Source organism: Lepidochelys olivacea (genome assembly GCF_965140295.1).
Source record: "Lepidochelys olivacea isolate rLepOli2 genome assembly, chromosome: 11".
Taxonomy (NCBI): Eukaryota; Metazoa; Chordata; order Testudines; family Cheloniidae; genus Lepidochelys; species Lepidochelys olivacea.
The window spans coordinates 26956847-26981425 of record NC_140421.1 but is presented as its reverse complement, the minus strand read 5'-3'; the positions used below and the strand labels follow the sequence as shown (position 1 = coordinate 26981425).

The 24579-nt window shown below is 40.7% G+C and overlaps 1 protein-coding gene across 1 annotated transcript in view; it reads right to left on the bottom strand.

Moving 5' to 3' along the window:
- Nucleotides 1-12512: 12512 nt before the first annotated feature.
- The window catches only part of LYPD6 (LY6/PLAUR domain containing 6), a 65600-nt gene continuing 53533 nt past the window's right edge, over nucleotides 12513-24579 (bottom strand). The window contains exons 4-5 of the mRNA XM_084643706.1: nucleotides 17988-18118; nucleotides 12513-14401 (exon numbers count right to left, since the gene is read on the bottom strand). Of these exons, the coding sequence (XP_084499832.1) occupies nucleotides 14240-14401; nucleotides 17988-18118 (293 nt within the window). The 3' untranslated portion in view covers nucleotides 12513-14239. The remainder of the gene's footprint in view (nucleotides 14402-17987; nucleotides 18119-24579) is intronic.

Genomic DNA, 24579 nt, shown 5'->3' with positions numbered 1-24579 from the left:
GAGTTTCTGTGGAACATGATGGAAAGCAGAATCTTTACAGGAAATAGGAAATGCCATTGAAAGGAGATAATACTTTATCATTGCACTTGTTGACCTAGAATTTCATATCTATTTGGAGTGGGAATAATAAAAGACTCATCATGGGCTACCTCCCTTAGATTTAACTTTACCAGGCTATAACATAGTTTGATGATGGTGTAAATATCATGCTAGAAATTAGGAAAGTGAGCTGTTTGGCCTGATACTGTTAACCGTATGTTACACTTCTGTAATCCTTTCCACCCACGGATCTCAAATCATTTTGCAAACAGTCAGTTAAATCTCACAACAGACGCTTTTTGCAAAAATAGTCAGTTAGTCAAAAACCCAATTTTCTGTGACAAAACATTGATGGAATATTTTGCACCACCTCCTGATCCCCCATTGATTGCTATAATTGACTTTAATGAATTAGATAAAGTAACAAATACCAACCCCACATGGTCTGTGGGTAGGATTTCTTTTCTAGACACAAAAAAATCATAGAATCATAGAATATCAGGGTTGGGAGGGACCTCAGGAGGCATCTAGTCCAAATCCCTGCTCAAAGCAGGACCAATCGCCAACTAAATCATCCCAGCCAGGGCTTTGTCAAGCGTGACCTTATAAACCTCTAAGGAAGGAAATTCTATCACCTCCCTAGGTAACGCATTCCGGTGTTTCACCATCCTCCTAGTGAAAAAGTTTTTCCTAATATCCAACCTAAACCTCCCCCACTGCAACTTGAGACCATTACTCCTCATTCTGTCATCTGCTACCACTGAGAACAGTCTAGATCCATCCTTTTTGGAACCCCCTTTCAGGTAGTTGAAAGCAGCTATCAAATCCGCCCTTATTCTTCTCTTCTGCAGACTAAACAATTCCAGCTCCCTCAGCTTCTCCTCATAAGTCATGTGTTCCAGTCCCTTAATCATTTTTGTTGCCTTGTTATGAAAGCTGAGATTTTTGGTCGAGAGGAGTGCACCGCACTATTTTCTGCTTTTCTGTCCGCTAGAACAATATGGGGCACTTTATGTGGATTATAGCAGCATCCATTTTAAGCAGCTACAAGGATTCAAGGACAGATGACACCACCCTCACAAGTGCAAGGATTTTTTTTTAAAGGCAAGCCCCTAGAAATACATGATTTAGAGATAAATGTGCCCACTCAGAATGGGAAATTCAACCCAGTGCAGAGGACCTGAACAAAACCCAGAGGGCCAACTTCTCTGCTGATGTAAATCAATATAGGTCCAAACGTGCATGCTAAAAACTTTGCAGCCCTAGCTGAGACTGAACAGAAGCTTTTGGATGATGTTGTAATACACATATCTCTTTTTAAAATTCATAGTCTTAATCTAACCCATTCACCAGTGAATCCTGTGCTACCACTTAGGGGTTTAAGAAACTATTAATAGAATATGGGAAAGGACTCAGTCAAGACACTGATGGTGGAATTATTGTATCTCACTGTTCCAATTAATGATTTTTGTAATGATAATAGCACCAGTGAATTGTGGGATGACAGGCTTCCCACAGTTGTGCTGTATGAAGAAATGTGTTACAAACTAATTCAGTCCCATGTGCTGGGGCGTGAGAAGGGAGGGAAATGTTTGGTGGTAGGCTGCTATAAGCCTCAAATTCCCCAGAAGCAGCAGGCTCACAACATATACAAAGGTTTCAGAGTAGCAGCTGTGTTAGTCTGTATTCGCAAAAAGAAAAGGAGGACTTGTGGCCTCTTAGAGACTGAATGCATCTGATGAAGTGAGCTGTAGCTCACGAAAGCTTATGCTCAAATAAATTGGTTAGTCTCTAAGGTGCCACAAGTCCTCCTTTTCTTTTAACATATACAAAGTGTGCTACATACTATGCGTGGGTCAGAAACAAGGTGAGAGGTGTCATCCACAAAGAACTGTGATGTTGCAGAACACAGGAAAGGGGCATCTAAAGTTACTGCGGCTCATGGCAGCCATAGCTTGCCATGCAATGTGACTGGACTACTGAGAGTTCTCGAGAGCGAGGAAAGAAGCATCAGGGAACCACACACAGAAGAGACATGGCAAAGGCACAGACAGGGACATGCAATGGGTATCCACAGCTACAACTCTTTGCATGCACATGAAATTGTGACGTCCACACGTACTCTCAGGGGCTGCGCTAAAGGTAGGCATTGGTTTGTGGAATATTCACTGGTTCTTCTCGTCTACATGTCTTCTTGTAACCCACTTTCTGCTCAGCTGTGGACATGCAGCAACGTGATTTTCCTTTGTACATTTTGGGATCTCTAGGTACCTACCACACTGTTTTGTGTGGGAGGGCACCAAGCAGCTCTGAATACAAAAAAATCACTCAAGAAAAATGACTTGGCTCACCATCATTATGAGTTGTCCAAATCATAGTCTCCTGGGGTAAGTTTTGTTTTTAATACTCGGTTATTTGCATAAAGCAGCAAAATAATTGCTAATAAGTTTTCACAGTTTGAACTTTAGCTCTCTTTAAATAGAGCTTCATTTACATTTTGTACTATTCATCTTATAATGCAAATCACTTTATCCTAAATAAACTCTAATTCATTGTTACTTTCTGTGAGTTATGCAAAGTCTGCGGAAGAGCAGAGTTAAATAAGCCAGCTTATTCAAGCTACCTTTACCAGTTTTATTTAGGCTGATTGTTGTATTTCTGTTGGGTTGTGGGGGGTAAGACTTGGGGGCATGCTGAATTTGCTGTACCCATAGAGATCTTCAGCTGGAGGAGTGCTGTTGTCATACCAGTATTCAAAAAGGATGACTGAGGGAACTATAGGCCGATTAGCCTCACATCAATCCCAAGCAAAATAATGGAAAAACTGATATGGTATTCAGTTACAAAATAATTAAAGGCTGGTGATCTAACTAATGCCAGTCAACGTGATTTTATGGACAATAGATCTTGTCAAACCAACTGGATTTCATTCTTTGATGAAATTACAAGCTTGGTTGCTAAGAGTACCTGTGTAGATATAATATACTTAGACTTTTGTAAGGCATTTTACTTAATACCCCAAGGATATTCTGATTAAAATATTAGCACTATACAATACCAATAAAGCACAGGTTAAATGGATTAAGAACTGATCTCAAAAAGTAGTTGTCAATGGAGAATTGTCATTGAATGGGTGTGTTCCTAGTGGGGCTCTGCAGCGATTGGTACAAGGCCAGACACTATTTAACGTTTCATCAGGAATCTGGAAGTAAATATAAAATCCCTGCTGACATAATTTGTGACTGATACAAAGATGGCAGAGTGGTAAATGATGATGACAGGGAAGGCATACAAAACAATCTGAATTTCTTAGTATATTGGGCCCGTTTCTTCTTTTCTACTCCCTCCCTCTGCTACCACCTTTTCAGTGTTTTACACAGCCAGTTCCCATAGCAGCTGTTGTTGAGCCTGCATTAAAAACCATAATAAAATACATGTCCCAGGAAATTCTGTAACACGCTGTCCTTCCTCACTCTTAGAAGTCTGCTTCTGATTACACTGATGAAACCCAACTGACTTGCTGAGAAATAGCATTCCTTGCATCAGTGTAAATACTGTAATTATTAGGATTACACTGTACCCCAAGCCTCTAGGATGCCAATAGCATGCTCAGTGTTACTTGTCTTGGAGGAAGGTATTGTAGCTGATTCAGCACTGTAGCATTGTAGGTGCTAGCCCTTGTGGGGCCCAATAACCACTCAGACACATGGCTAAGGGAAAGGCTTTTGCTAGGGCTGGCAGGAAAGTGGAAAGGTTGCAAATACCTTAAATAGCAAGGTTTAAACAGTTACGGTTCAAAGTGCACAATAGCAGTTCTTGTGGGGCCCTGGTACAGCACAATCAAGAGCCAGGGCTCATCAGGCTAGTGGCCTTTGGTGCCCTCTCCAGTCTAGTCTCTATTCAAGCAAATAAGCATTTCTGAGCTTCCAGGTCAGGCTCACTTAGTGTCATTCATTGAGGCCCCTTTGCACTAGTTTCCTGCCCAGCCACTGCACCCCCATAAGTCCCACACAGACCTACATCCAACTGTGATATCCGTCAGTCAGAGACGGTTCCATCTGCAGCTTTGTCCACAGACTAAGGGCTGGGCTACACTGAAATTTTACATCAACATAGCTACGTTTCTCAGCAGTGTGAAAAGAGATGTGGCTATGCCAACCTAACGCCTGGTATAGCTAGTGTGATGGACAAATTCTTCCATCCACCTAGCTACCGCATCTCAACTAACTACAGCAACAAGACACACCTACACACACATCCCGTTACTGTGGTAAGTGTCTAACACACATACACTGCTGCAACTGTGCCACTGTAGCATTTTAAATATAGCTAGACCCTCAGTTCCTGGCGCTTCTTCTCTCCAGCTCCCTGCTGCCATAAGGCTCCCACTCCCTCCCAAACACAGCCAGCCACTTGCTGGTTCAGGACCTCTACCTCGTCTCTCCTCTTATCTGGCCAGAGGAAGGCGAGTGCAATGGGGAGGGGACTGATGGCAAACACAGTCATTACTTAGCCAGCAGGAAGGGAAGGTAGTCAGGAGGGGGCTGATGGGCATTGCAGTCCCTGTTTTGCAGCTCCATCACACTACAGAGTAAGATCAAAAGCAGGCCTTATGTATTTAGGTTCACTGATTCTGAGCTTTAGTTTAAGGTTGGTTTGTTTCTTCCTGTAGTTGCTAACCAAGCTCATATTGACCCAGAGCCTCATTTCCAGCCAACTTGGGCTTGGCACAAAGCTTGAGCGTGGGGAGGGTCAAAAGTGGTTTAAAGAGCTGGCACACTAAAAATAACAGTGTGGACATAACATAGGGTGGCCACTCATGCCTTCCTGGAATACCAGACATTCCAGTACAGGCAGGAATGCCATGGACCTGTCCCTGCTTGTGCGATCCTCACCCCTGCTGGTATGCCCGCAGATACATGCTGTGGATAGGGATGCTGGAACAATTTGTATAGTTAGGATGCTGAGAGTCATTGAACCAAACTGTAAACCATGTATATGATGGAAAGCACTTCAAGCCGGGGGTGTGTGGCAGCACCCCCAGCACTCCTAGTTCCAGCACCTATGACAGTGGGTGCCATTTTTCAGACAGCACTCAGCCTCCCCCTTACTTCCCCCTGGCATGATTTTTGTGTGTGCGGTCACGCTGGTGGGGGATGGGGGCAGCACGGTGCACTCTTCAAAAGGGCTCTTCCATCCAGTACCATGTCTGGTTTTGTCTGACTACTAGACAGGGGAGAAACCCTAGAAAAGCAAGACTGGCCAGTTTAATACTGGATGAGTGGCCAGCCTAACACTGCTGCATGGGCAGCAGCTGCAACTCCCCAAGTTCAAGCCTGCCCAACACCCCCTCTCACCCCCCGGCTCACCTTTTAGGGGGAAAACTCAGGCAACTAGCCTGAGCCACCCCATCTACACTGCTACTTTTAGCACACTACCTTGAGCAGAACTAGCACGAGTCTGTCTACACACAATGGGACCTCGCAGCTGCACAGACATATCTCTAGTGAGCCTTTACACAGGGAGGGATTAATGGAGCATCTGGCCCCAAAGTTAGCTATAGCTTATGAAGTCTTTGCCCAGCATTACACCATTAGAACACGTGACAGGAAAGCAATCCAATGTGTCATATGTTTAAATGCAACAGATCTTGTCTGTTCTTCAACTTGCTCTGCTGGTGATCTCACTGGTCAAGGCCAAATAGCCTGAATCAAACCAAGCCCTCCTCATCCCAAGAAATTTCCAATGAAAATTACCACGGACTCCATTTACTGATCAGATTCCTCTCCCCCGGCCCTCCAACATCAAGTATGTAGGGAAGTGTGTAGGGCAATAAAAAAAACATGCTGAGGCAAAAGTTTGCAGGCTGTTTGGTCTCTTCTATTGCTGCACCTGAATTTCTGGCACCCGCAGGCTTCACCCCTACCAATGTTTCAGATGAGTATAACATGATTCCCAGGTCTAAGTCCACGTGAGAGGTTTGTAGGCAATGCATTGTTGTCCGGTAGGTGGGATTCACGACACTGCTAGGAGCTTTCACTCTTTTCCCCCCTCTCTCCCTGGAGCAGAGACTTTGCAGACAGCTGATTAGAGTTCTGTGAATTTTCTTATTTGGGACAAGGAGTTTCCTAAGGTTAGAAGATAAAACTGAGGCCCAGAAAAACCTGAGAAAGGTTGCAAAAGGACTCAGACCCAGCACCAAAGGGACTTAGGTACTTAGAAAATCATAGGAACCGCATTGCAATCTACAAAACCTTAGTTAGGCTCCCTGTACAATGAATGGGGAGAGAAAGGTGCCTAAGCATGTGATCGACATCCTACTGTGCTAGGCGGGGAGCTACTGAGACAATCCATCGAGGATTTGGTAGTCCTGGTACTGTAATTAATAGGGTGGATGGTGTTAGGCAAGCCCTCATTTAAAAAAGGTGTCATGGGCCACTTGATATCCTTAAGAAAGAAACTCATGGCCTTTAGATTAAGACCAAAGGTGGTGGTGGTGATTTTAAAAATAAAAAACAGCTAGATGAGCTAGATCATAAATGATATAGCTTGACTGGTCTGGCTGTCAGTGAATTTAAACACCTTGCAGATCCAGAAGTAAAACATTTGTGAATATTAACATCTGCTCACAGACACTTGAGTATCTCTGCTTTAGGAGGTGGGCTAAAATAAGTTCTGTAACCCTGGGATGGGCTGTAGTTTAGTGTAATTAATCTGCCCTTGAGTGTTGCTGGATGCACCTGTTGAAATATGAATGAGTCTTTGACCATGAGGCATGATTATAAACAGGCATATGTACAGGAGCTCGGAGGGCTCAGAGCAACGCATATTTTATGACCGAGGTGGGAGTGAGGAAATGCAGGTCAACGTGCTAGAAGGCAGGGACTGATATACAGAGTAGGAATGTGTGGGATGCTTCGGGCAATAATTGGAGAGAGACTGGTGGGGGTTAGCTTCAGGGGCAGGGAACGTGTTTTCACTTGTGTCGGGCAGTGCCTAGCACATTGTAGACACCACCCCTTCAAGGAGCAGTGGGCGCTGTCTGGGGTTCTCTGCTCAGTGTCCCCATCAGGTTCCCTTTGTTTAGCCCTGTGATCTCACTCCCGTTCCTATTATTTCATTAGTTGTCCCCTGCACTTATTTGGAATCCTGGATTTGTGAATCCTCCCCTTAGGCTAAAGGGAGGTCCTTTAGTAGTGAGCGGGCAGAAGCCTGCTCACCTCCTGGATACCAACAGGACATTGTAGACGCTACTAGCATACAAGTATATAATAATGAAAGGAGGTGAGCATTGGTATAAATTGCATAATCTCTGCTGATCTAACTAGTACATTTTGAAACTCTGCAGGGGATAAGTCTATGTGTGACTGCTGAGCACCATATTCCTTGTAGGTAAATATTTCACTGTTGATAGTGAATCCTATTCTTTCTTGATATGCCCTCTGACATTACAAACGTCCAAAGAACTGTTTTGTGTTTTCATTGGAAATTGCTGCTAAATCCTTGACCAGTGCCATTATTCTTTCTCCCAAGCAAGCAGCAACCTACTGAACGGTCCTGTAAAATTGGTTTATAAATTGTTAATGAACTCCAAAGTCAAGCTATTATCACATTTCTACTCCACAGAGAGAATACTGTCAATGCAAACGCTCTTCCTGATGCTTTAAGCGTTTAGCATAAATTACACTCTCCAATGGGATCTATTTTCATTTTTGCTCTCTGAGCATTTGTTATATCCTTCCTCGGTAAAGTTTGTTTAGTCTTTTTTTCGTTTGCCACAGCATCACCTTCTGCTGCCAGAAGACCCTCAGATCAGCCTTTCCCACTGCTAAAGTGGTCAGTGATCTGTAATGACCTTTATTATAACTTTCTACAACAGACTTATGCAAGCTTCTTTTCCATTTCTGACAAGTTCACTAACTGCCCTTCAGTCCAGTAGGGATAATGAATGCAGAGAGAAGCACAGAGACACACATAGCATTTGGAAACCATGCCAACAGCAACCTTGAACTGCTAGAGTCCTATTATTGTTGGAAACTATACCAGAAAAGAAGGGGAACCTCCCCCTACCCTGTATTAAAACCCATTTATAGGAAACGTATATAAAACGCTTGGTATTTTTCATAAGATCACTCTCTGGAGGGGATGTCTGGAAACTCTGCATTATATAACAGTGATTCCCTGTTGACTCTCACCACTCTCTTTCTTCAGGGATTTCACGTTTAAGCAGACTCACTGTATTGCAAACAGGACATTTATTTGTTTGGGTTTGATAGTGAGCTTTGGGTAGTCTTAGCATTTCTCTCTCCAGACCCTAAATAGTTATTACAGACCAGAGACAACATGTTTAAATGGGTAAGAGAGACCAATAAACTGTTTCATTAACCGTCTTTATTTTTTTTTTCTATCTCAGATTACTTTCAGCTACATGGACTAGGTAGTTAATTTTTTTAAGAGGCCTATACATTTCTATGGGACATCTAAGGAATACCATTGCTGATAAGAACCCTCATAAATGTCTGGGGAATTTTGTTTATATTTCATGTCCATATGAGAGTAGTGCTTTCTCAAAGCAATTTCAGGACGCTATCAAGCTAGTCTACAGAGTTACTGGCTGCCTGGTCACACCACAGCCTTAACAAAAATCTATTGAAAAATCTTGTATTTCCAGTTTACAACAAAATGTTTCTTTTATGGTACAAAAATGAATCTAGGAAAATCAGCTAAAATTACTTCTGTAAATTGAAACTTTAATGAGAAAGCACAGAATATACAGTATCTTCTGAGCAAACAGATGTAAACTGTGTGCATCAGCTTCACAGGAAGTTTAAGTCTGAATTAGTTCTTTAGGTGTCTGACGTTTTTTCAATTGAATCAGAGCTCATAAGGATATAAATTGGAAGTAACTACATGAAAGCAACAGAAAGGTATACTGGTGTTAAACTGGTGAGAGAAGAATTAGGCCCTCTGTTTAGAAAATTACAATTTATCAAGAAAGCAGGAAATAGCTACACAACAATTACAAATTTGACTCATTTTAGGCTTGGCAGAATTCAATTTTCTTTGTAATTTCAATTGATAAGATCAATGTTTATTTTTAAGCATTTTTTTCCATTTTTACCAATTTAAATTTTCACAGCTGTGGGAAATTGAAGGGGGTTCAGGTATTGAAGGATCTGACAACAATTACTTGAAGACAGTAGATGTTGAGATTCAAAAAGTTAAAACTTTATAAACACTAAAACACAACTTGTCACCATTGCATGTCAAAATATACCAAGTAAATATCCTTAAAACAAACTCTAATAAGTTCTCAAGCAGCATTTTTCTTACTGTGGCATCTCTAAATTTCTGTTATCATCGATGGAAATATTTTTTCATTGGTTTGTGTGTGTGCAGAGAAATTGATGTTTACTGACATTTACTATTAAAAATCTAATCCTTCCAAGCCTATTTTATACTACCTCATATTCACTTTTTTATTATATGCTGAATTTTAATTAATGTCAACAGCAATAAGAACACAAGCTACTCACTGCTTAATATGGGATTTCTTGTTGGAAACCTGGCATGGTTGCAGTTCCTCCTAAACCTACAAGTAACAAAAATTACCTGGGAGGAATAACTGACAGGCTACATCCTTCAACTATTTTCATGAGAAGGAAGATTACTGACCTCAACGGAATATACTCATACACTGGTACACTTATGTCCCAATCCTGCTGGTATTCTGTGCATGGAACTACCATGGACTTCTCTTAGCGAGTGCCAGAGGATAAATATATAGGATCCAACCCAGCACCCACTGAAATCAAGGAAAAGTTTCACATGAGGTTTAGTGGGAAATGGATCAGACTCATGGGCACTTCTTTCTGTGGGAGCAATGAATGTAGTTCTTGACTTCAAAGGTTCTTCCTTTGCTAATGGGACCTAAAAGAAGCTAACGAAGGACAAAAGAAAGTTTGCAATTATTTTCTAAGAGGAGGAGGAAGAGAGGTAGAAAACCTAGTGGAAGAGCTGGAATTATCAAAACAATTTAAAATACATACAGTTTATCAGACAAATAGGTCAACCTTTATATTTAAAACCTCATTTATTTGCACTATGTACAAAATTTACAACATTTAAAAATCAGATATTTAAAAAGAAGATATGTTGTTCAGAGCCTAAAAATAAATATGTAGAATCTAACATTTGTGTGCTATTAAAATATCATACTACATCCACAGATTGGCTGGTGCACTAAGAGTTTGGGGCAAAGAGGAGAATTATGCACAGAGTCTCCGTAAACATTGTTTTCAGAGAATTTAATTTTTTTAAAACTATTATAACTATTATCTCCCACACTGTACAGTCCCAGTAACATGGACTTATTTGTTGACCAACCCCCTGTAACTGTATATAACAGAACTGGTAGCAACTTCATTTGACAGTTCCAACTTCTCCTTTTAAGGGCAAGACAGGTCCTTGCACACCTGCAATGCACTGATGGGGATGAGGTTAGAGGAGATGGAGCTGCAAAGTAGAAGTAGCCTGAATCATTCTATCTATGCAATGATGAAACCATCAGAATAGCTTGGGTTGGCTGGAGAACATGATTACAGTGGCTGTACCTGTTGCTTTGGAAAGGTGAGTATGTGCCTTGACACAGCCTTGTACCTTCAATGGCTGGAGAGCACTACTGGGTTCACAAGCCATGTCTCAGTCTAGCACTCCCTTGATATGAGGTCTGCATAGGGACTGAGCTATATATGCCACTGGGGAGAGGCTCCCAGGGCCTGCTTGCCTATGAGTGCATCTGCACAGACACACCCAGAATTTGGCCATATGTCATTTAACTGTACAAATGGTAGGTACAATCCATTTTTAAATGCTTTACTACTAATAAAACATAATCCCTCCCTAGTAAAAAAAGATAGACACTATCGCAGTATAGTCAAGATGGTTCTACTCATCTAGCTCATCAAAATGTTGGTTACATTTGGTGAAGCTTCAGCAGTAACCTAAAAATATCACCCCGTTAATCAAGCATCAAAAACGTAATGTCTATAGGAAAAGTATTAAATATAGAGATACAGCTTACATGTAGGGAGACTACTCTTGCAATCTCAGTGGCTGACCTATGCAGCCCTAATGCCAATGGGAGTTGAGGGTGCAGAGCAGCTCACAGGATTGGGCTTTAATAACCTAAGAAAGTCTACTCAAGAGGGGGTCAAACTTTGTGCAACTGCAGGCCACACCATTAACTCACCAGGAGCCCAAATGACATGCCTCCCTTGCATAAAAATAGTAGATTGCAACCACCCTTGTAATTAATACCAGGGATTGTTGAGATGGTCACTCAAATTAGAGATCCACATATTTTACTGCAATACCATAAAAATGATGCAACTCAACGAAAACACTGAAATTCCATGGTTTTTGACCAAGAACATGACCATTTGTGAATGAAAATGGGCCAACTTTCATGCAGTTTTATTTGTAAGTAAAATTAATTATTTTTTTTTAAAAAAGGGGTAAAGCTCAATTTTCACACTGAAATGTGTAAAAATATCTGAATTTTCACACAAGTAAAAGTTCTCCAACCCCTCAAAAATATGTGGGGCATGGGGAGGAAGGGTTCAGATGAATTGTGAGGTTTTGCAATTTTCCCATAAAAAAAATCTTTCACACAATCCTAAATAGTACAGATGTGTAGCCCAAAAGAAGCCATTGATCATTACAACTAAGGGCTGGTCTACATTATGGGGGCAAGGGGGAGAATCGATCTAAGTTATGTAACTTCAGCTATATGAATAACGTAGCTGAAGTCGACGTACTTAGATCTACTTACCACGGTGTCATCACTGTGCATTTTTTGTTGAGGTGGAGTACACGCTAGAGCGATCGGCGGTTGATTTATCACATCGATACTAGACGCAATAAATCGACCCCCGCTGGATCAACTGCTGCCCGTCGATCTGAACGGTAGCGTAGACAAGCCTTAAGACAAGAGCATTGCTTACTGGGCTCAGTAGTGTCTACAGATTATTGATATTTTGAAGAAACTCTACCGGATTAGTGTTTGTGGACAATTTTTATGCCCTTTAGAAGGTACCTTCTTATCAAAGATTTTTTACAGAGCACTTGGATTCCAGCAATATTTCCTCCCTCTTTATAATACATTTCACTACATAAGCCTCGGAGCATAAACCTGTATTGTAATTTGATTAAGTGCAAGTTATCAGTTGATTCTTGCTAACCAAAAATAGCTCAAAAACACTTACATGGAAAATTACACGGTTGTACAATCTATCAAAATTCCACCCAGTTTTTTCTTTAGTTTTAAGTTAAACCAGTGAGGGAAACTTTAATTTACTACTGACCTTGTAAAGCAAGTTAATCTTTTTTCAACATTGGTGCAAAATATTATAAATTATCATAGTATATATTACAGTTTTACCCAATCTTAAAACAACTATCCTATTAGGGTAAATTGTTCTTAAGAATGTTTTTTTTTAAAAACAATACATTAGATTCTAATCATACCATACAAAAATAAATATTGTATAAATGATTTACAAGTGACATACACAACAGTTGGTGCCAAAATTATAGCCAAGACTATTAAAAGTTTCACCCTATATACCAGGAGTAAACATTAGAAATAAATGACGTTTTACTAGCCTTTCTTTGTCAGAGTACAATCATGCACTACAATGTGTTTCTTGACATGTGGCTAAACAGTTTTATACATTTTGATATATACTTTTAAATGTAAAACCTCAGGCATAGTCCTGCAGTTGTTTGGGATGTATAATTCTCACTGAAGTCAACAGGAATTTGGAGAGTGGGAACATTGCTGGATCAGTCCTTAATTTAGTAGTAATTTAATTCTAAATTCTGTCTCCAATGGTATTTAAAAATATTGTCATAAAAGTTGAATTTAGGCAAGCTTTATCTTATTCTCACTCTTAGTGTCCATACCCCAATGACATCACTGGGACTGGCATGCATGGACTCAGGCCAGAATATGTCTATGTGGTTGTTCCAAAACACAGTGAGTTCAATGGGACTTCTTACGTGCTTAAAGGTAAGCATGTGCTTAAGCGCTTTGCTAAATTAGAGTCAGTGTTAAGCACCTTGAAGGACTGGGCACCTACCTGTAAAAAGAAATAAAATTGTGAAGCACTATGAGCTGTGCTGCCTTGCCATGCACCATCATATTCCACAGGAGGCTTTCAAATAGCTTTTAATATACATTTTCCCCTCTTAGACTAAAGCTGGCTGGTTGTATTTGAGCCCATGTTTCAATCAATAAAGCTTAAAAAACTAAGGTCTCAGGCTTGACTTACAAAAGGTTGTGTGATGTCATTCTTTATAGAATAGATGAGTTTTTACAACAGGTAACACCACCATGCTCAGCACCACATCCAAACATTTTAAAAGTCAGACGTGAAGGTTTCTTTTTCCCCTCTGGGTTCTCATGAAGAAAAAAACACATTTTCACTGTTGATGGACTGCTTTAGAGAAGGCATTTGTGAACAGCTGAAGCCTGTTCACAATCTCCCATTGGACCCAGTTCTCCTCTAACTACTTTTATACTGGTGTAACTCCATTGACCTCAATGGAGTTACTCCTGATTTACATCACTGTAAGTGAAAGAAGCAGCAGATCCAATGGAAGTTTGTGGTGTGCAACAAAATGACAGGGCAGGCGTCGAGAGCTGAAAGGTTAGATTAGCTACTGTGAGGTTTCCAAACAAATCAGGAAGGTGCCAAAGATTGATATGAGAATCAAATTATTCTGTTGGAATCAGTAAATAAATACCTCTTCATGAGAGAGCTTCAAATAAGCTGCATAATATATCTTTAACAAATATTACCACTTCACAGAGAGAAGACAAATTTCTAGAATATTCTATGTACCAGTGTATATGGGCGACCCACTAGCTTTGAAAATATTTCAAATGTGTTTCTACTCAAAATATTAAGTGAAAACAATTGGATTATTCTCCCCTTCAGGAGAATACACTTCAGGAACATTTAGGTGCAGTACTAACCAAAATTAACAAAAAAAAATCAAGAAAAAATTAAAATTTTGGGAATGTTGTTGAAATACTAAGATTTTGAACATATATTAAGATAAGGTCATATATCGATACTAAGGTTTTCATCCAGTTGAGCTTTTCCAACTATACAAATGGCACCATATGACATCGCTATGAAGTAAATACCAACAGGAGACATGACGTTATTATTGATATATGTTGGGAAAGTCTTTTTGTCTGATTTATAGGGGATGTCGTTGCAAATATTGCATCAGTTGCATTTCTGGGTAATGGCAAGTTACAGATATTTCCTTCACAGCAGGAAGTGCAGATCTGAAAGAAATAAAACTGTTCAGTAACCAGAGTTATTCCACTTTTGAAGATACCTCAGTACCTCAGACTAACGAGTGGATTTATCATGATGTTTGCAAACCATCACATTGGTCATTCTGCTTGTATGTTATATCCCTGCCCCCAACTCTTTGTCTGTCTTTCCATTTACATTGTAAGCTCTTAGGTGTGGAGACGGTCTCTTATTCCATGATTGTACAGTGACTGGCACAATGGTGTCCCAATCTCTGTGGAGGTTCCTAGGGACTACTGCAATACAAATAACAACAGTCACCCCTCCTTATTCTGGAGAGGCCTGGAGACACTGAATTTGTCTAGGATAGTATTAAGGTGTTAAGAATAGCAATTTGGGGTCTGGCACGTGGTCAGGTGGGCAAGAGAGTTGTCTAGGACAGATGCGTGGCCTGGACAAGTGATGTCTGCTATAGGGAGGGCCGTAGCATTCAGTTTAAAACAAATATACTTTTTTTCAGAGTAAGCCATTTAAAAAATAACACCCATTTTGGCTGTATGCTTACAGCAGAGTCGATGCGATATGTAGCATAACTTTCAGAAATTAATCATGAATTTATCTAGGCCTTTCTAGGTACCCATCACCTGATATCTAGGCTAATATAATACTGGAGAATTAAATACACAAAGATACATGTTCTACGTATACAGCCTATTGGGAATAAATACTATTCAAAGGCCTGAATTCTCAGTTTCATTAAGGTCCCTTTACACCATTCTGGCAGCATAAAGAAGACTTAAAAGGTGTGTAAAGTAAAGTCAGCTTCAATGGGACTGCTCCCAATCCCATGTATAAAGTTTATCTTGTGTTTTTGTCTTGGAGGATCACCACCATAATCTGTCTTGGAGTTTAATTACCCGAGCAACTCTCTTTAGTTATTAAGAGTTCAAGGGCAGAGAGAATTAGAAGTTTGGTTCCACAACAGTTAGTGATAAAAGATTTTAAATGTTACCAACCGGTCACATTTGAGAGCAACATTCAGAAATATTAACTAAGTACATTGGACACCACGCATCTTAACTGACCTGAATGCTGGAAGTGTAGATGGGAAGGGGCGCATTTTAAGGTATATCACTCAGTTGTGTCCTAGAATTACTGAATGCTAGCATAGGATAATAGATAGAAATGAGCATATGGGATTTTTAACTACCCTGCAAGGCCCGCATGATGAGTGTCGCCTAGTGGAAACACCACAACATTTCAGGGGGTGTTGATTCCTGTCCAGTATCCCCTGTTAAAAAAAAGGAGCATAAAGTTGGTGCCAGTGACTGACACATACCCAGATACAGCAGGCGTTACTGCAAGTGAACATTTCAGGGAAGATTGTGCTTTGGTTCCATAGGACTATGCATGGACATGTAGGACCAGTCAGGAACTTGGCTCAGGGGACAGAGGAGTTGCATGCCACCAAGAACAAGTGAGTCAGGTGTGGGGGACGTGAGGGAGTGGCTTCCCCCCACTTTCAGGCATCATCCACTGATCTGGCCAGGCACCAGGTAAAAGTAAGTTGCACCCTTTTCAAGGCTACAGTAAGTTACTTCTCCTTGCAGAGGGAGCAAATAATTCCTTCCTGGGTCTACTGCATGATGTATCAATATTTAATGTCATTTGGGAAAACTTATCCAGTCAACATTAACATTCTCATTTCCTTCTCTCTTTGGGGGCTGGAGGAGTGGTTTTTTGGTCACCAGCCCATGTCAGCATAGTTCCTGCAGAAACAGTAGTGACATGGGCCAAAAGAGAGGCGGGGGAAGGAACAGGTGAAGAGGAACATGGCCTTCACACAGATGGCACAGGCCCCTGCGAATAGTGGGGGAGTCACTGGTTTACCCCTGCTTCTTTTGTCCCTCACCATCAAGTGATAATCATAGAATATCAGGGTTGGAAGAGACCTCAGGAGGTCATCTAGTCCAACCCCCTGCTCAAAGCAGGACCGATCCCCGACTAAATCATCCCAGCCAGGGCTTTGTCAAGCCTGACCTTAAAAACTTCTAGGGAAGGAGATTCCACCACCTCCCTAGGTAACACATTCCAGTGTTTCACCACCCTCATAGTGAAAAAGTTTTTCCTAATATCCAACCTAAATTTCCCCCACTGCAACTTGAGACCATTACTCCTTGTTCTGTCATCTGCTACCACTGAGAACAGTCTAGAGCCATCTTCTCTGGAACCCCCTTTCAGGTAGTTGAAACCAGCTATCAAATCCCCCCTCATTCTTCTCTTCTGCAGACTAAACATCCCCAGTTCCCTCAGCCTCTTCTCGTAAGTCATGTGTTCCAGTCCCCTAATCATTTTTGTTGCCCTCCCCTGGACTCTTTCCAATTTTTCCACATCCTTCTTGTAGTGTGGGGACCAAAACTGGACACAGTACTCCAGATGAGGCCTTACCAATGTCGAATAGAGGGGAACGATCATGTCCCTCGAACTGCTGGCAATGCCCCTACTTATACATCCCAAAATGCCATTGGCCTTCTTGGCAACAAGGGCACACTGTTGACTCAAATGTGTAGGAGAACTTCACAGATCTTCATGTGGCCCAGGCAGGAGGGAATGCTATGGCCCTAAATTGCTAGAATACCCCAGGGAACACAGAGCTTGGTTGGTTACTCATAGGAATATCTGACTGGAACCTACTTTTGAAATGTGTCAGGAGTTTGAAATCTTGACTTATTTTTCAATAAAACAGCCTTTTAAAATAACCCATTCCTGATAAAATTAGAAGATCCAGCTCATGTATGGAATAAATAAGTCACTGCATGATTACTGACTGGCCAGTGCCCTTTCACCTATCACCGATGCCCTACATTGGTGAGGGTACAAAAACACTTCACAGGACAATGTTCCCACTCATTAAAACTAACTGGGCTGAGAAAATCAGGAAGTATAATAGTATAAGCAAAATGTTGTTTTTTTTAAATTCATTAGAATGGTTCTCTTTCCTGCAGTACCAGTGGGTCTTTAACATACCATCAAAAACGTCTAGCCATGTCCCTGTCTTTCGTCTTGTGGACCCAACATTTTAATTCCTCAAGGAGAGTGGGATGATGTTACTCTTTCCTGTGTTTATGTTTTCACACTTTTCAATCTGTATATATACATACTGGCCCAAATCCTTCCTCAGTTATTACCAATTTTTACTCAGACAAAGTTTCCTTTGCCTGAGAAAAGGGAGTTTTGTCACTGCGTAAAACCTGACTAAGGATTTCAGGATTTGCTCCTGTCTTTGTAAGGGGAATGTTTATAGATTTTGCCTAGCTCTGCAGAGTTCATGCAAATTATATGCTCTCATTATTTAACACGGACCAAATTCACTTAAATCACTAACATCAGTGGGAGCAGGAGTTAGCCCATAATCCTCTTTACCTAATGCTTAAAAGGATCACTTCCCTTTTTTCTATGAAACAAAGCAACATGAATATAGCAAAGGACTGATCAAAAATAGAGACATTACAATTTTGGTGATGTTGTTCCTCCTGTTGTATGTGTCAGACTTCTGGCTAAGAGCAGAAGATTTCTGCACAGTTTTTACCAAAGCAGATAGCTTTTGCTCCTAACCTTGTGGCCTTCATGTTTTGAATCTATGCATCCAGTAGACAAACAGTCCTCCAGTGGCACACAGCGCTTAGTGACAGATATACTTTCTCCACCAGCTTCCAATATGTGTTGAGTGTAGCAATATCTTGTCCCTAGAAAGAGAGAGAAAAGCATGTTTGGGTTTGGACAAATTCTATTTATAATTCATACTTCATAGAGTAGTTGTGATCACATTCTGGAAATATGGATGCAATCAGTAAGTAAAGAAAGTCATGGCAAAGACAAAAAAATGGAAGAAATATACCAAATTCCTATCCTAGATCAAAGTGTAAATATATACAAACTAGTGCTGTAAGCTCTTATACAGCTCCTCAGATCTCAAACATCTCTGAAACTTTTAAAGTTTTGATCCATATCATAGAGTCATAGAAGATTAGGGTTGAAAGAGAGGTCATCTAGTCATATCTAGATATGGATCCAAATATCATGGGTGAACTAAAGAGACCTCCAGACTCTGAGCATTTCAATATGGATCCAAGTCTAAAAATCAATAGCTCAGGACCTAGTGCTAGTTTATAGCACTGCTAGCTAAAAAAAAAAAAAGTATTAAATTCACACCAATTGCAGGAATTCGCCATTCACGTTTTGTCCCTAAAGCTGACCTTTCATGCCCCTTAACATCAATGTATATGGGTTTAAAGATTTTCTTCCACTAACTTCATGTACATGCTTTCCTTCCTCATGATTGAGATCACTGCAAATGCGAGTCATCCTTCCCATAGTCCATAATCTAGACAGAGGACTGAACAGGTGGTCAGGAATGCCTGTCTTCTAATCCTGGCTCTGCCACCAGCTAGCTGTGTACTCTTGGGCAAGTCACTTAGCATCTCCATACCTCAGTTTCTGCACCTATAAAATGGTGATTAATGCACTTCCCTACCATACAGGGAACTTATGAGGATTAACTAGCTCTATGTTTCCCAAACTGTAATGAAGTCAATGACATCCTCCACTATTCCCACTAGGGGCGAGGGTGTTATAACACCTTCACATCTCAATTTATACATCTTCTACGCCTTCCCTTCCCCCTGGCCAGTCCTTTGCACCCTTCTCCCACCCCCACAGGAAGCTGTACCCCACCCTTTTGGAAATGCTGAACTAGCTAATGTTTTTTAAATGCTCTGAAAATGTAAACCATTGTGTGAGTGATTTAAAAAATCATAATTGTCTTCAACTACAAAGGGAACAGAAAGCCACTGGGCTCTAATTTCCTATTTCTGTAAGATGATAGCAAAATAATATAAACATAGGAAACGTTTTTTCTCATTTTTATGTCCTGCTTGGTAGGTAGTGATGAACATCCTGTCTGCTTTCATGGGGGAAAAAAAATGTGTAATTAAATTAAAGTGGATGTTCTTGTGCAGCTGTTATCTTTAACTGGAAGAGAATCTCTCAAACTTTTCCCTTTTTAGGTATTCATCAACTACAAAGAGAAGGATTATTGAACAAATGTGTTATTAGTTAACACGGGCAATAAAAATACCAAATGTTTGTCATAAGTTTGGCCAGCTCTGAACTTGAGTGGTGATACCCATGACAAACAGACTTGAGCATTTCAGATCTCTGACGATGATCTAACAGACTGCCTTTGCTTAAATCTACAGTCACTACAAATGCAAGACTTTTAATATATATTCTACTAAGAGGTCAGAGCCTAATTTTATCAGATGTTGAGCGCTCTCTACTCCCACTGAAGGTGACTGGACTTGAAAGCACTCAGGCCCAGATCCTCAAAGATATTTAGGCACCTAGATCTTATTGAAATCAATGGGAGTAAGGTGCCATTTAATACCTCAGCACCTCACAGGATTGGGCCTCTAGAGTAAAATCCATTCCCAATAAAGCAACAGAACAAGGCCTATGCATGTACCACTTTAGCCTCACATAAACCTTATCTGTTGCACAGAGCCCGTGCTGCCCCTCTGCACAGGGATGAAGTTCACCCTTTATACATATCAGCTGAAACCCATTTACAATTCCATGTTTCTAGAAGACACCCCAATATAATGCACCCACTGGCTCTCTTTAATAGGAGTTTCATTGTGATTCACAGACTTACTTTGGGCTGAAAAAGTTTGATAAGGAACAATATTTTACGTAGTTTTTTTGAAAATATTCTAGGTCATAACCAGTGAGATATGTGCATTTGTGTGTCATATGAGACCTACCCTTCCTCTCTTTCATAAATACTTCTTAGGTCATGAACATCTCCTGCAATGTAAGGATCACCCTGAAATCCTGTTGAAGTCAGTTGGAATTCAGGGGCTCTGCAGCTTGGAGAATCAGCTCCCTAGTGAGCAACAAACTGTGTTTAAGTATTACTGAGGGTCAGATCATCCAAGGCACCTAACACCTATTAAAATCAATGGCAGTCAGGTACCTACGTATCTTTTAGGATCTGGACCAGAGTGCCTGGGTGACAACTGAGAACACCTGGCACTTCTCAAGACATGCTCAGTACCTTGCAAGATTGAGCTCTCACAGAGAAGCATTGCAATGTTTGCATTTATCAGCTTCCATCTACATGCACCAGTGAAGATGCTCTTATCATCCCAAATAAAAGTCTTTTTTCCCTGGATTCAAAATACATGCATACAAAAACACTCTCAAGGGACTGAAGTAAAGTAATGTTCTTTGTGCTTTCTAGCCTTTTGTTATATATTGCCTGTTTTCCCAGTGCAGGGTAAGAGCAGTGATCACAGCTGATAAGATGAAGGCATACCTTGGGTTTATATAGAGGACAAGAGGCAGCCCAGAGCAAAGATGAGTGTAAAAGTGAAATAGATAAATCTACATTACAGTTAATACCTTGGAAAGGTGAGAGCTTTGGTATGCTGAAGCTGATGGGGTCACAGGTAAGCAAATGGGCTGATGGGCCTGCCCACTACATAAAGTTAAACCAAATAATCAAAGAATTCATAATGGAGTCAGTGTCCTTTAGCTGTGCATCATCTCTTTGGCACTAAGGTGTCCAAGGCAATGTAGGAACTGTGACATAACCAAGAACAGAACAGAGTTCTCCTGTTTCCCAGATACTTGCCTTAATTATAAGATCATCTCATATCAAGTTAAATTTTACCCAAATTTTAAGTTGTGCAAAAAAATGAATTTTAAAAAAATAATATATGATTTAGAAGTTGAAAATGTTTCTTTAAATACAGTTTCAGTTAAAGGTGGAGCTCGTACTGCCACCTATAGTTAAGGTTGCTCAACACTTTCCATTATACGACCCCGTTTTCAATGACTTATAAGTTTATAAACAGTTCAGGCTAAAATTTCCCAGGCTGGATGTCTGCCTCAGAAAGAACTGTATTTTTTTTTTTTTTTTAAGTTTCAACAAAAATGCTTCAGTCATTTCAGATAATTAAGATTAGGGGAAAATCTGTTGTTTTGTCCATGTTAAGAGAAATTCTTTCAACCATTCTGTCAACAAGCTCTGGCACCTCCATGCTGTGCCATTTGCCATCACAATGAAAATTCGCCTAAATTTGATCAAGTTATAGCCTCTGGAAAATCTCCGTTTGCACATGCTCAGTAGACATTTGTTAGAATTTGGTAGCAAGTTCTCCAAAGACTCCATCTCCACTGAGCATGCTCAATCCCCTCACAGCTCCTATGAGCAACTGGACTGCATATGTCTATCCCCACAGAGTGACTGAGCATCCTGAAGCCTCAAGTGCTGAGCAAGCATTTCCTTCCAATTGCTCCTCCCAGCTGCTGAGAGCTGCTGGGGTGTTGGGCACAGGGAGCTGTCTTGGGAGAGAGGGACAGGATTTAAGTGGGGATGGGCTAGAAGAAGAGGGGGCAGAGGCTGGGATGTGGTGGGGGAGGGCAACAAAAGCCAGAGTGCAGGGGAGTTAAACAGGCATAGAAGTGAAGGGGGCAAGAGGTGGGGCACTGGAGGGGTGGTGTTGGATGACAGCAGAAGAGGGAACAGGAGCTGGGGCTTGGGTCTGTTAGACAGTAGCAGAAGGGAAGGGAAGCAGGAGCTTTAGGAGGTTGGATAGGAGCAGAGAGGGCTTGACTTTCAGTTTTACCATGCTTTTAACATAGGATTTTTAGATGTAATATGTATACAGGATCTGACAGTCATAACCATGACGCTGCTTCAGATGGCACCTATCCACTTAACAGTTTGCCTCAGTTGTCAGACTCTGCTCAGTAGCCATTCAGGAACTGAATATCAGGAATACTCCTAGTGCTGGGTCATAACAGAACTGGATAACTAACCCACTGTGCTTGAGATGGGCCTACCCAGAAGAGTGGGCAGGCTAATGTACAATGCTAAGGCATGAGCCCGCACTCTTCTGCACTCTAGCAATTGCTGTCAGTCATTCATGTTCACTCCAGGGGTTGTTCATGTTTTAATAATACACTGCACTAATCTTTAGTTATGCAGAAATGTGCTTTCCATGGTAACTCTTGCATTTAAGCTCCTGTGAAAGTGACTTAATTTTTTAAAATATCTATTTAACTAAAACAAATTTTCTATTATTTTTTTAAATGCAATACCGAGAATTTTCTTATCTTGCAATATCACATAACACAAGCAGCCCAGAAAAGGCTCAGATAACTGCAGAGCAGGAGGTGCTGCAACTTTACTCCTCTAACCCCCCCCCCCCCCGAGATAAAATCACCAACCTATGGAATGAGTAAATAACTTCAGGTCTTCACAATTAGCCTGGGGATCAATTTTCAGTTATAAGGTAAATTTTTAGGCCTGTTTACTAGAACTGTGACATGAAATTATTTTTTCTTCTTTCAATTTGTTTAAAAAAACTGATAAATTAGTTTATTTTGAAATGATTTGCTTGGAAAGTTGGAGATAAAAAAACAAAAACAAACCAACAAACACACACAGACACTGATTTTGCATCCAGAAGGAACAAATACAGATCACATCTGACTTTCCTTACAATGTGAACTGGTAAAGTTTTCAGCCTGATTCTGACGCATGTAAGCCAATAGCACTGATTCATTTAGTTACACCAGTGTAACTCGACTGACTCAGTGGAGTTATTCCTGAATTACAATAGTGTTAGAAGACAATCAGGACCAACAGATTTACACCAGTTTAAAATCAGTATTAAGTGATAGCAGAATTAATGCTTCTCTCTCCCCCTTTCTCTCAAAAAAAAAAAAAACCCACACAAAAAACAAAAAACAAAACAAGACAAAAAGAAAAGGAGGACTTGTGGCACCTTAGAGACTAACCAATTTATTTGAGCATAAGCTTTCGTGAGCTACAGCTCACTTCATCGGGTGCATAAAGTGGAAAATACAGTGAGGAGATTTATATACACACAGACCATGAAAAAAATGGGTGTTTATCATACACATTGTAAGGAGAGTGATCACTTAAGATGAGCTATTACCAGCAGGAGAGTGGGGTGGGGGGGAGAGAAAACCAAGGTGAAGTGAGCTGTAGCTCACGAAAGCTCATGCTCAAATAAACTGGTTAGTCTCTAAGGTGCCACAAGTACTCCTTTTCTTTTTGCGAATACAGACTAACACGGCTGCTACTCTAAAACAAGACAAGCTACACTTGTTTTTTATTCGTCAGCTGTGAATTGTTCTGCTTTGTTCCATCTCTCAGACTTTCCTTTGCATCTGTTCCAAAATCCATGGTCATAAATAAAAAATGCCAGTGCACGTTATACTTGTCATTTCTGCAAGCAACAGCTCATGGAAACTACTCCTTCCTTCTTCCAAAGAAAGAGCAACTCTGGCCTTGGCCCTTTCAATTTTCTACTTGTTCTGCAGAAAAGGAGAGCTGTTTCTTACAAGAATGCAGTGGAAATCACCTGCAGGACAGGAACACTTTAAAGAGCCAGAGCTGTAAAATGGAGTGTGTTGCATGCATTGCTGCCCAACACCAAAGTAACACCGTGCTGTCTAGGTTATTATTTTCTATTCATTCCAAAGAATGCCACTATAGGGAGGTGGCACACAAGGACATTGTCTCAGCCTCTGAAGATAAAAAAAAGTAGAGCATATAGTGAATCTGAGCTTGGTTCAGGCTGAAGTCCAGCTACAAAGTACACTGTTCCCAATGTACCTTGATAGTTTTAGGACTAAATGCTCCATGCTATGTGAGCAAAATGCCATCTGATAACTCCATTCTACGAAGATTTGGGCTTCTTTGTTCTAAAGATAAAAAGATGGATTTGAATTTCCACCTGGTCGATTCCGGGCTCCAAAATCCCATATTCTGTAAATACGTAGTGATCCTGCTGTGGTGAAATGTAAGAGAAACCAAGCATTTTTAAAAGCAGATAAAACAAACAAGCTTTAATACAAGGTAGAGTGGCAACAGTAGTTCACAGACATACCATCAAAAGCTGGTCTGCATGAGCCTGATTAACGAAATAAAGAGAGTCACTGGAAACATGATTTCCAAAAAGAAAGCAATTGGCATTGCCTAGCTATTGGCTTCCCTTTAATGTCTGAACCAGTGATTCTTTGAAGCTGGGAAACATTTTTATTGAAAGCAAGCCTTGCAGTCATTCTTTTGTGTCTGATAGACTAGTCTGCAGATTGTTTTTAGCCACTA